The following is a 13285-nucleotide window of genomic DNA, read 5'->3' as shown; positions in this document are numbered from 1 at the left end:
ATGTTAGATCCAATAATTAATACCGTTCTTAAAGCTCAAAAATTTTCATTTGGAAGGAAACCGTTACTTAATCAATTCAAACTAGGCAGAATCGAATGTTTGAATAAATTTTCATGTATTAATCACACTTGAATACTGCCTTCATGTTTGGAGCTCAGCAACAAGCCGTTCGTTGCGAGTTTTGGATTCCATGCATCACTATTTGTGTTCTGTGATGCAGTCGATGGAACATCGAAGGAGATTTGGCGACTTTTGCTTTTTCTGGGGATTACAAGAAATAATGCCAGCCGCTGCCAGATGCACACGCAGTACTAAGGCTGAGCCTCGAGCACAACTCTATGCAATTTGAATAACAAATTGGTGGACTTTCATTTGAGGGATTCAGGGCTGAAGCGAACCAAGTCCATGCAGCCTAGTTTTAAGATACATGACATAGAAGTTGTTTATCACCAATTAATTCAAAAGTGACTTCTTTAGATTTGTGTAAAGTGAATGTAAGCATATGCTTATATTCTAACCTGAGTCATGTATCCCAAAACTAGGCTGCATGGACTTGGTTCACTTCAGCAGCTATGAAGCCCCCATTTAACAGTCCTTCTTCCACCTAATACGTTTCCAGCTAATTTGTCGTCTTCGATGTATAATCTTCAACATTTTAAGATGATAATATACAGTACGCAACATTGCTTTTCCTTATCAGGCGGTCAAACTTAGAGAACAAAAATACTGGTGATTGTTTCAAAATCTTGACGCGGGCCGGATTATGATTTTCACGTGGGCCGGACCTGGCCCGAGGGCCGTAGTTTGCCCATGCCTAGTCTACATGTTGTTTAGCTCCATAAAAAAAAGAAAAAACAAACACGATATTTCACTGAAGATGAACGAATGTGTAATCAAGCGTGTGAACTCTTATAAATATTTGGGGTTGGTTGTTGATGATGAACTTGGATGGAGCAATCACGTCGACACTGTAATCAATAAAATCAGCAGTATGATTGGTCCTATTTCCCATATACGAAATTACCTTACAGAAAAAGAAAAACTGATGTTCTATAATGCTCATATAAACAGTGTACTAATTTACTTATTAGTCATATGGGGCAATACCACCAAATTCAACATAAATAGGTTGCAACGATCACAAAATAAAATAGTGAAATTCCTATTCAAGTTGCCATTTGATACACCTACCGCATTGCTGTATAGTAGATATCCCATTTTGCCTATACACAAGCTCTATTTACGAGAATCGTACATGTTTGTCTACAAGATCACCAATAATCTCTTGAAGAACGGCCTTACAGTGGAGAGCAACATCATCCATCAATATAATACAAGAAATAGAGAGAGATTCAAGCTGGATAAAAACACAAAAACAAACTATGGTAGAGGAAGACCTAGCTATGCCGCTGTAGAACTTTATAACAAATTGCCCCTTGCCATCAGATCTTCCAAATCGCTGGGGACATTTCGAACTGTTATACGAGAACATGTAGTTGTGTGATTTTATTGTTAATATTCAATATTTCTAACTTAATGTAATAAGAAATTTATGTAGCAAATGAACTTATACCTTGTTAATATTTCTGTGAGAACAACTGTATGTTGATTAACAGAATAAACTTTATTATATCTCTCGGAATGAAAGTGGAGATAGAGTTGGTTCAAGACATTATTGTGGCTTGTGCAATATTGCATAATTTGTGTATATCTATACACAAATTGTGATGATGTTCCATCTCTCGACACTCATGTTGAGGAATTGATAGATTTAACAAGTTTAGTTTCAAATATTAGAAATGAGAATACTATGACTAGCAATCTGAAAAGGCAAATGCTTATAAACAGCTATTTCAATTCATTGTGCTTGTAGGGTTCATATTATAAATGATGTATGTACTTCATATTGATAAAAAATTTAAAAATATTATTTGTTTCTACATTTCGTCTCAATAAAAACACACATTTGGATCAACCCGAGGATCAACCATATATCCAAGGGTTCTCTAATGAGAAATTAGTTGCAAATATTCATATTCAACACAAATCTTGTATTAAACTTTTACCTGACATGTATTGTGCAAACTGTAATTTTTTGCATATTACCTATATTGAATTAAATGTAAGGAACTGAAATAATGAATGACTCATAAAAAATAACTTACAAAAAAAGTGAAAAAAATTTATTGGTTCAAAAGTTTTTTTTTTGCAAGAACATCAAGCCTCAATATTTCGAAAATCAATTCATGCTGAATTGCCTCCTGCATCGCCTTTTCACGAAGATTTTGCACCCTCAACTCATGCTCTATCGTCATCTGCTCCATTTTGAGCTTTTCATTTTTTATTTGGGCTTCCACTAATGTCTGTTTCTTGACGGACAAGTTCCTATATTCTTCCATCGTTTTATTGAAACTGAGGGGATTTTTCCTAAGAGCTGAGGACCTTTTTCTTTCACTAAAAATCTATCGCTCGTTGTTGACTGCGAATGCGGTGTTTGGGCCACCGTTGCTGCCACTAACGGTGTCTGGGCCGTTGTTGAACTCTCGGTGACTGTCGGTGCCACTGCTGCTGTCTGGGCCATTGTCGGTGACTGGCCTGTGGGTTCTTCCCCATGGTTCCTCAAAATCTCATTTTCATAATGGGAATTTTCAATTACTGCTTGCACAAGAATCAAATTTGGATTCTGTGTATCCTCCATATCTGGTTCGATAACTGCAGATAAATCTGAGCAGTTACGGCTCGGCAACCCTACCATACTAGGACCTGCCAAAGCCATAATTGCTTCCTCTTCTTGGGTAAATTTTATATAAACTCATAAAATCCCATAATGAAGCGCTAGGTATGAAGCAAAAGGAAAAGTCTTTAAAAGCACTTCTGGTTTGTGGAACCATTTATTTAATCATCCGGTGACATGTTTCGGCTCATCGCCATTATCAAACCAAGGGACTCTGAAATACCGATTGAGGTTTTAGTTGGAAAATTGCTAACAAAGTTTGCTAACAAAGAAATAAACAAAATAAATAACCTACAATGAAAAACTTACGATTTTAGGTTCCAAAGTCATACGGTAAAAACATATCAATCAAAAGGTAAAAGCCAAAAAGTTCACATAAAATCGGATCTAGATCAAGTGAGCATATAACATGAAAGATATGACAGATAAACAAAACACAAACGGAAGACGAAAAACTACATTCGCGCAGACAGGTTCCTGCTCTTCTTCTCTTAAGCGAGAACAGTGGCGTCGGCAGAGAGAATCAATATAAGAGTTTATAAGTGTCTTTTATGTTGTTCGTCAACATCGAATTTAACGCTTTGTATTCTGTACTCTTGAGGTGTTTGTAAATTTCCACTTCCTCTAGAATTTCTTGTCTGTGGTTAAATTCGCAGTGATGAATTAGATGCGTGTTCTCCTCTAAAACAAACTTGTGTTTTTCTTCTCTTAAATGACAACCAAAAATTGATTTGTCATTATTTGGGTTATTTGCACTAGCCAGATGTTCTTTGGTCCTTGTTCTAATGGATCTGCCGCTTCTCCCCACATAAACGACATTACAACCTGGTTCACCACATTCCAATCTATAAACGCCCGGCTTGTCCAACATGTCGATTGGGCTCTTGTTCCTGATGAGGGATTGGTGTAGGATATTCTGGGATTTGAAAGCCACTATAGTGTCCTCTACCTGCTTTACTACGTTGGCAATTTTATATGAGATACCCCCGTAGAACGGAATGCAACAGAATTTCAGATTTGAATTATCATCAGTTCCCGGAGTTCTTGAGTTCGGTTCTTCTGTGGTCCGTCTTCTCCTTGCCCTATCAATAAGTCGATCAATGATATCCGGGGAATATCCGTGTTCTCCTCCTCAATATAAGCTTCCTGGATTAGAGGAATATTAAGTAGCCTATTGAAATTAGAGTTAAAGACTGCCGTCTTATGACCCATATAATGACATGATGTTTTACTAATTTTGGTGGAAGTTTGCGTGGGTTTTCTATATATACTGAACGTCAACTTGTTTTGTTGTCTCCTGATTGTGAGGTCCAGGAAGTTTATTTCACGATCCGATTCCAGCTCCAGCGTGAAGTTTATGTTCAAATGGAGTCCGTTCAACCAATTGTGGAACTCTCTCAGTTCCTCTTCGCTACCAATCCATGCTATAAGGATGTCATCCACACATCTAACCCAAAAAAGGATTTTATCTTTGAAAGGATTGTTCACTATAAAAATTAGCATTTTCTCGAAGTAGGACATGAAAAGTTCGGCGAAAAGAGGGGAAAGGCAGTTTCCCATACTAAGTCCTTTCTGTTGAGAAAAGATTTCACCCTCAAAATTGAAGAAGTTTTGTTGAAGGCATAATTCTGTGAGCTGGTACGCACACTCAGTCAAGTCAACAGAAAGTGGAGAATCTATCTGTTCTTGAAAATTTTTAGGGTTTGCGGGACTGGTACAGAGGTGAACAGATTGCTCACATCAAAAGAAATTTTATATGTTCAGATGGTCCTCCTCCTGTTGCATACAATCTACGCTGGTTTTCAGCATGCTTATTTTTAATGTTTTTTTCATATTCTCATATTTAGCCCTCAACGTTTTTCCACTTCTAAAGCATATACCAGAGATGCTGTTGAATTCTTCAGCAAGTCTGGTCCATGTTTCCTCTTTTAACTGGTTATTCACCACATTTGTTGTTTTATTTTCCAAAATGTCACAATATTTTTGGACCAAAGTAGTCAAAAGAACCTTTTCTGAGACTGAAAAGTTTGGAACTCTCTTCTGACTCATATTCATTTAACACTTCATTTACAGCACTTTACAAACTTATGAATTTCAAATTTGACCTCACACCTCAAATATGAACAATAATAATGCTGATACAAAGATTACAGCAAAACACTATAAATAAATAAATTGATCGCTGCAGTCTGACAGAAGCACTGAACCAAATATCAACACAGAAAACTAAAAAATGAAAACCAATGAGTCACAATTAGTTCTAATAGACAACTATTTTGACAACTGCGCAGGATTAGTTAATCTTTTCTTATTTTGAACTTGATCTTAACATGATGGTTTAAACCATAGATTAACTTTAATCGCAGATTTCTTAATCGAGAGTTTAAACTACGATTGATCTTACGGGCCTAAGAATCAAGTCTTTTCCCATCCTCAATTTTCATGCCAACTGATTAGCAACGTATATCTGTAGTTGAGCGAGATAATCGAATTTTTAATTTCGCGCACGGCTACATGACAATAAGAAACCAGAATGTGTAGTTTGGGGCGCAGCTTCTCTGGCCAGGGTTGTACTCTTGTTTCGAAATACGCTTTCAACCCTGAAATTTCTGGCTTGGACGGGAGCTTGGCGCGGAAACCAGATGTTCATGATTTGAACGAATTTGAATGAATAGGCTTGGTAAATTGACGTATATCGAAAGCGCATATCTCCTAACTAGTTGGGAATATAATATAAATATAGTAAAACTAATATGCGTAAATGAATTTTTTTGTAGAATATTAGTTACCTTCACAACAGGCAACTGTTTTTTATTTATTTCAAAACACCAGTTGAGAGAAATAAATGTTTTATTGCATAGTGATGAAGACAAAAAATTCAATGGAAATTCATGCAGCGAATAATTTGAAAGAAAAACTCAGTAATACATTATTCATTAATTATTAACGTTAATGCATCAATCTTCTTCTCCTATGGTATTATCTGCTTCAAGATCATCTTCATCGCCGTCGTCCTCATCTACGTCCGAGTTCATTTCTGATCTCTTTATTAAGTTTGAAAAATTTTCACAACTTATACCGTTACAAACTTTGCAGAACCTTGTACACTTCAGTCCTGCTTTTTTGTAACTGCAACGAGCAGTATCGCATTTTCCATTACAACTGCAGAAAACCTGAAATAATAAGTCTATTGTAAGAATGGGTTTGTGAAAAACAATTTCTGAAAGGAAAAAAATTGAAGTGTGAATGGAATTAAGAATTACGTTATTCAACAATTCCTGTGGCGCTATTGCCTTGCTCATCATTTTTGGAAGCAGCATGAAATTTGATCTATGCCATCCCCAATCTTCCGGTTTCAAATTCCTTCGTCCTAGCCAAATTTGAATTTGATAATAAACTCGGCTAGTAAGTTGCATCAAGGCTGACTCCGTTGGTGGAAGCATTGCTAGGGGTAAAATCTTCCTGGTTCCTAAGACAGGTGTTGTAAAGATTTTATATCTCAGTTCGTTGATATTTAAATTTTCTCAACTTGTATTGTACTGGAGAGGAGTTTGAAAGCGGCAAGGCTGAAGTCAAATAAAAGATTTATTGTCCAACAGTTCAATCCATTAACTGAGCAATACAAAAACCAGATAATCAAGAATGATCACGCCTAAACGGGAAGGCAATGAATACAGTAAAGAGGATTAATTCTGATGCAGATTCAGATCCATAATAAGGATTAATTCATACTCGGGGCGAGACATGACTAGGTCCCACGAAACGAGAGTCTAGTCTCGTTGGTCTCGTGAGCATCACTATCTCCAGTATTTTGCTGATCGAACGTAGTCTTCGAGCCTTTCTTTGGTATAAACTGAGTACGTTCCATATAAAAAACTGAAGAAATGAATACCTATCTAGAGAAAGGCAACTCTCCCCTTGAACACAACTCATAGTGACTCCAAAAAACGTAAGCAAGTAACGTGTTTTTGATAACCTTCAATAATACCCAAGATTTGTGGGAATAATGATATTTCAGATAAATTATCGTTCCGAAGATTTAATTCGATGGTGAGGAATATTAGTCACAAGGAACAGTTGCATACAATTTATTCAATGGCAACGTTTCTGAGCATTTATCTCCTTCATCAGGCTAAAAACAAAAACCAATTTATAAACAACGGCATGGATCATACAATTGGTGTAGCAATAAAGATAAAAAAATAGATAAAATGATGCCACTATACAATAATAAATATGAAATATAAACTAGATGACAAAATAACAATGAATACAAATATAAAGCAAAACAACATGAACAATTCACGCCAGGTCGGCCAAGGAAACAATAAGATTACAAGAAAAAGCGATCTCACCCCATGAATAATGGTTATAAATCATTCGAATACATCGAAATCATCAAATAAATGTTCACACAAAAAAATGGCATTCTCAGGATAGCACATCAAACAAGACGTATCAGTATAAACAAAAGCATCAGGCAAGACAGACTGCATTAAAACGTTTGAGACATACTAAACACCCGATTCAAAACGAAACACGAACTACCGCGCAATAAAATTATCTACATTAACCTTACTGATTAAGTTAAAATACACCGAACTCAAACTACCAAAAATTCAATTTTTTGATTTGTTATTGATCCGTGGTGATAACAAGGTAATAACTGATTTGTACTCGAAGCCAGTTTCTTCTGAGCGATTGTTACATTTTAATCCTTTGCATTCACTCACACAAAAAATCGCTATAATAAAGAATGTAAAATATAAAATTCTAAACCTCTCTCATGAGTCATTCCATGAAAAAAATTCCGTGATCAGGCTGCTCTGCTTGTCAAGAATGGTTATCCCAGTAATTTAATATATAAGATTTTTTATTCATCTAATAGTGCAAGTGATTCTCCATCATCCAATGATGTTGATCAAACGACACATTATTGTAAATTAATCTTTATACCGGGATGCTCTGAGCAATTGGCAAGAATAATGAGCAATCCCTTAAACAAAGTAGTTTTTTATTATAATGAAACTGTGGGCAAATTGTTATGTCGACTGAAGGATGGCAATCCGTTGATGAGACATTCTAATTTAGTATACAAAATAGATTGTTCAGATTGTGCTGGCAGTTACATAGGCCAAACAAAACAGTATATAGGGTCAAGGTTGAAACAACATGAGAGAGATTGCAAAAATCTTAGTGAAGCAACAGCATTATCACAGCATGCAAAAATTAATGATCACTCCTTTGATTTTAATAATGTAAAAATTTTAAATGAAGAAAAGAATTGGTTTAAACGAACATTTAAAGAAATGGTTTTTATCAAGAGAATAAAAGATTCTGTGAATACTCGCACCGATATTGGTAGTTTGAGTTCGGTGTATTTTAACTTAATTAGTAAGGTTAATGTAAATAATTTTATTGCGCGGTAGTTCGTGTTTCGTTTTGAATCGGGTGTTTAGTATGTCTCACACGTTTTAATGCAGTCTGTCTTGCCTGATGCTTTTGTTTATACTGATACGTCTTGTTTGATGTGGTTTTAATGCTATCCTGAGAATGCCATTTTATTGTGTGAACATTTATTTGATGATTTCGATGTATTCGAATGATTTATAACCATTATTCATGGGGTGAGATCGCTTTTTCTTGTAATCTTATTGTTTCCTTGGCCGAACTGGCGTGAATTGTTTATGTTGTTTTGCTTTATATTTGTATTCATTGTTATTTTGTCATCTAGTTTATATTTCATATTTATTATTGTATAGTGACGTCATTTTATCTATTTTTTATCTTTATTGCTACACCAATTGTATGATCCATGCCGTTGTTTATGAATTGGTTTTTGTTTTTAGCCTGATGAAGGAGCTAAATGCTCAGAAACGTTGCCATTGAATAAATTGTATACAACTGTTTCTTGTGACTGATATTCCTCACCATCGGAATAATGATATCTCTTCCGGATGTTATGTAGATATTATCAGACAGGAGTTCATTACACAAAGAGCACTTATTTCTTGGCGTTCTATCATTCCAAGATATATTGCTCAACATTTTCTATCCACTTCGTGTATTCACAGAATCTGGAAGAATATGACATTCCAAGAAGCAAATACACAAATGGAATTATCTCAATATTCAGTTTGGACGTATCCTATATCAGGAAGATACACTTCGATATGGACTTCAATGATGGCAGCAGGTTTACCTAGAACAATGGACGAGGTACTAGCAAGGATAAGAAAATCCACGTCGCCAACAGATGGGTTCGTTTTTATTGGTGACGCGACAGATTGCAGGTATTTGGAACTCACGAATTGCGATCTGCAAACTATTGGGGAAGAATTTTCCAGCAAGCCTTATGCGATCGTGGTACCCCAAGGATCCCCTTTGAAAAAGCGTCTAGATTTTGCGTAAGTTTTGCAGTTTTTTATTGTTAGTGAATTTTTATAATATGATCGAGCATTTCTTTGGATACCACCTTTTTCTCGCGAAGTTTCATCGATGAAGTAGTTATTATAAACGACAAGACTTTTTTTGTATTTTATCATCATTAATTTTGTTGCAGCATTATGCAGTTGATGAATAATCGCGTTCTGGAGAAACTAGAAACAAAATGGTGGAGAAATAATCCAGCAATAAAAAAATGTGGAGAAGCAGAAAATCAATTTGACGGAATAGGATTGAGGGATATTGGGGGAGTCTTTATTTTGATACTATTGGGTATCGGAGGAGCGACGATCATATTAACGATCGAATTCTGTTCGTTTAGACATATAAAACGAAGCATAGCCCTGAGAAACAAATTGGAACGTGATAATAACTGATCTAATAAAGCACAGTTGAACAAATGATATAACATTAGAGCTATACCAGAGCAATGGGCTTAGTTATGAAGAGAGTTTCATGCCTGAGATAAATATACAGAAAAACAGTACGCACACAAATTTCTTGAATTCTGAAAAAGTACCTACATGAGCGTGGGCGGGACTCAAACCCACTAAATCCTAGTTGGTCCAGTGCTTTGCCACGAAGCCAAAGATTCCTTATTTCACCTACGAACTGCGGCGATCGTAAGGTGTTGGGCAACACTGGACCTAGAACGTGGCTATGGGACCCTAGAGATCATTACAGATCTCAAAAATAATAATAATATAATAATAACATTCATTCATTCATTCATTGCTGCATCCCGTTACCGGGAATAAATCTACAATAAGACAAAACAAAAACACACCCCGGGCATGATCAACCAGATCTGGCCGCCGCTGTATCCTTCTCGAGTCTCCATTATAACCGTGTACCAAAGACCTCCACTGTGACCTATCTAACGCTAGTTGTTCCCAGTTATGATTGGCATTAACTGATTTTAGGGATTGATGTAGTGTATCCTTAAACCGCTTATACTGGCCTCCTGGTTTCCGGGCTCCCTTAGTGAATTCGCCATACAGAGCTATTTTGGGGAGTATTGTGTCTTGCATCCTCGGAATGTGGCCGCTCCATCTGAGTCGGGCACTCGTTGCTTGAGTATTAATTGTTTTACAACTCGCGCGTTGCAAGACTTCTGCATTCGAAACTTTGTGGAACCATCTGATATGCATTATTTGGCTTAGATGACGTTGTTGCCTTTGTTCAAGCTGTTAAATGTTTCGCCTGTAAGGCGTCCAGCTTTCGCTTCCGTAAAGAAGCGTTGGGAGGACCACTGCCTTGTAAACAGCTGTCTTGGTCTTCAGATTGAGGTCGTGATTTTGAAACACTCTGACCTTTAGCTTCCAGTATGTCCATGATGCCGAATTGATACGGTTGTGTATTTCCGTGTCAAGGTTAGCCTTAGTATATATGAAGCCTCTCAAGTATTTGAACTCCTCGACCTGTTCTAGAGTTTCATTCTCTAGGCTGATATCTATTCGAAGGCTTTCTGACGGACTTACCAGGATTTTGGTTTTGTCGATATTGAGTCTAAGGCCTAAAGCTTCGTATATAAGTTTATGGGTGTCAAAGATTATCTGTAGATCCTCTGGGCTGCTAGAGATAAGTGCGCAGTCGTCTGCATATTGAATAATAACAGGTATTTATTTTAAACTCAGTGAAGTCAAGCTATGAGAATCTCCACCATAATCATATACCTCACAATCTATATCAGTATACTAGGTAAATTCAACCAGAAATGAGCAAATACTTTACACACAATAAAAAAAATTGTTGATCAGGCACCACTTAGTACTCCATTTGTCCAATTAACTTCCATCTTTCTGACGTGGCAGAATATAACTCCTAAGGTGATACTTGAAGCTTTTACGCTTGTCATTCATATTTTGAGGAATATCATTATACAATTTAGCAGAATTGGATGGCAAGATGTATATGATTTTCACGAAATGAGTTTTTAAAACCACTACAGGTGTTTCGCTTTCACAATAGCATCTTCAGGTGGGTGAAGGTAAACTGAAATATTTAGTACCGAAACAAAAATATATAAACAAGCATTTGACTTCACTCTTAACAATCTGGAGGGGGTAATGATATCGATTGAAATTTATTCTGGGAGGATTCTGCATGTCTTCATAAACTTTTTAGGGTTTTCACTCCCAATCTCTGAAACAAAATCAATTGAAAATGAAATCAACGATTTGCTCCTGCGTAAATTCTTGCACTAATTTGTCAGGAGCAAATTAACTAGAAAAAATTGCTGCCTGACAATGAACTCAAAATAAATAACGTTGAAATTATAATTCTGTAACGTTTCGGAGTCTATATCAGACTCCTTCATCAGACGAAAAATTTATTTTTTAGAAAATCTTCTGAGTTGTGGTTTTTGTTTGACATTAATTGTCAACACACAGAAACAGAGACTGCAAAGAAACGTTGATTCATTTAATACGGGGGACCACATGATGGATTGGGACAACACTAAAATTTTAATGACGGAACCAGACCATTTTAAACGAAAAATTAAAGAGTCTACGTGTATTCTATTAGATCAAGATGATAATTTGGCAAATTGTTCGGTAGGAATAGATCATATTTGGATCAATTTACTAAAGAAAGAACTGTCATCCGGTAATTTCAAAATTAAATGAATCTTTGCAGTCTCTGTTTCTGTGTGTTGACAGTTAATGTCAAACAAAAACCACAACTCAGAAGATTTTCTAAAAAATAGATTTTTCGTCGGATGAAGGAGTCTGATATAGACTCCGAAACGTTACAGAATTATAATTTCAACGTTATTTATTTTGAGTTCATTGTCAGGCAACAATTTTTTCTAGTTAATTTGCTCCTGACAAATTAGTGCAAGAATTTACGCAGGAGCAAATCGTTGATTTCATTTTTAATTGATTTTGTTTCAGAGATTGGGAGTCAAAACCCTAAAAAGTTTATGAAGGGGTAATGATAGTTTACGGATCATTGCTTCTGCCCCAAATTGCTCCGAATGATCCGGAAACTATCATTACCATCTCCAGATTCTTAGGAGTATATCCAAATGCTTGTTTATATATTTTTGATTCGGTACCAAATAGTTCAGTTTACCGTCACTCACCTGAATGAGTACATAGCTATTGTGACAACAAACACGTGTCGTGGTTCAAAAACTGATTTTGTGAAAATCGTATAATCTGTTTCAAGTTCAATTATGCATTTTCATCAAGTATCAGCCACATCAATGCAATAAATCTCGCAACGCAACCCCACTACTCCTCAAAATTCACAATCAACAAAATAAATCTATAATTCCTTGGACTCTGAGGATCGTGGGTTAGTTTCCTCCCAGGCTGGTACTTTTTCCATAATTTAAAAATTTGTCTGCTTTCAGTTAATTTTTCTTTAGGTATTGTGCCAAGTGGCTTTTTGTACAATTCAGCACTATTTAAAGATAGAGATTACTGCTTAGTAGTGATTCGAGTACTTCATAGAAAGGCTTAGTGCTTTGTAATCTGCTGAGGGTGTCACTTCTGGGGGTTACTGAGCGCTAAGTCTCCCGAATTTCTCTACATTCAAGTAGTTTTCAATTTGTTCTATGATTATTTTGCTCAGGTTACGAATTTGCACAAGAGCATAATAGTTGCTGAGCTTACGTCCGTGCTTCACCAATTTTTTTTGAAATTATATATTATCAGCCTAACATTTTTCTACAACCTATAGGTTGATCTACCTAGAGTCCAATTGGAAACACTTAGAACCGTTTTCTATGAGAATTTGGAATATTGCTGCCGAAATGAAAAGTTTTCATCATCGTACTCTTTGTCTGTATTTGTCTTCGAGCTGGAAGTGTATTTCCCTATTTCTCTATATTTTCTTTATTCTGCAAGTATAGAATAATCCAGATACGAATATATGAACTCAATATTTCAATACATGAAATCGAAATTTTGTCATATGAAATGGACATCCTGAGACTAGAGACTATAAAACGAATAACTTATCATTTCGAAGTTTATTTTGCTGTACTTATCCATGAAAAATGACTCCTCACATAAATAATTGATCACATTTTAAAATTTGTAAAGAAAATTCCCATTTCAAATGGTTATGGGAAAAGCTGTTCATTGCTCTATTAAA

General features: G+C 35.9%; 2 protein-coding genes across 2 annotated transcripts; one reads left to right on the top strand and one right to left on the bottom strand.

The window, feature by feature from the left end:
• Window positions 1–5597: 5597 nt before the first annotated feature.
• Window positions 5598–7144, bottom strand: LOC123321942. The gene is made up of 3 exons (XM_044909753.1): window positions 7090–7144; window positions 5998–6866; window positions 5598–5907 (listed from the first exon to the last, which is right to left on the bottom strand). Exons 2-3 carry the CDS (start codon window positions 6175–6177, stop codon window positions 5692–5694), a joined length of 396 nt encoding a protein of 131 aa, XP_044765688.1. The 5' UTR covers window positions 6178–6866; window positions 7090–7144; the 3' UTR covers window positions 5598–5691.
• Window positions 7145–7942: 798 nt separating this feature from the next.
• Window positions 7943–9797, top strand: LOC123321860 (ionotropic receptor 25a-like). Its single transcript, XM_044909641.1, has 3 exons — window positions 7943–8361; window positions 8584–9141; window positions 9297–9797. Exons 2-3 carry the CDS (start codon window positions 8822–8824, stop codon window positions 9553–9555), a joined length of 579 nt encoding a protein of 192 aa, XP_044765576.1. The 5' UTR covers window positions 7943–8361; window positions 8584–8821; the 3' UTR covers window positions 9556–9797.
• The last annotated feature ends 3488 nt before the right edge of the window (window positions 9798–13285 follow it).

This window comes from Coccinella septempunctata, chromosome X (assembly GCF_907165205.1).
Source record: "Coccinella septempunctata chromosome X, icCocSept1.1, whole genome shotgun sequence".
In the NCBI taxonomy this organism is placed as follows: Eukaryota; Metazoa; Arthropoda; class Insecta; order Coleoptera; family Coccinellidae; genus Coccinella; species Coccinella septempunctata.
Note: the sequence above shows the minus strand (reverse complement) of the source record. Positions and strands in the feature narration are given on the sequence as shown.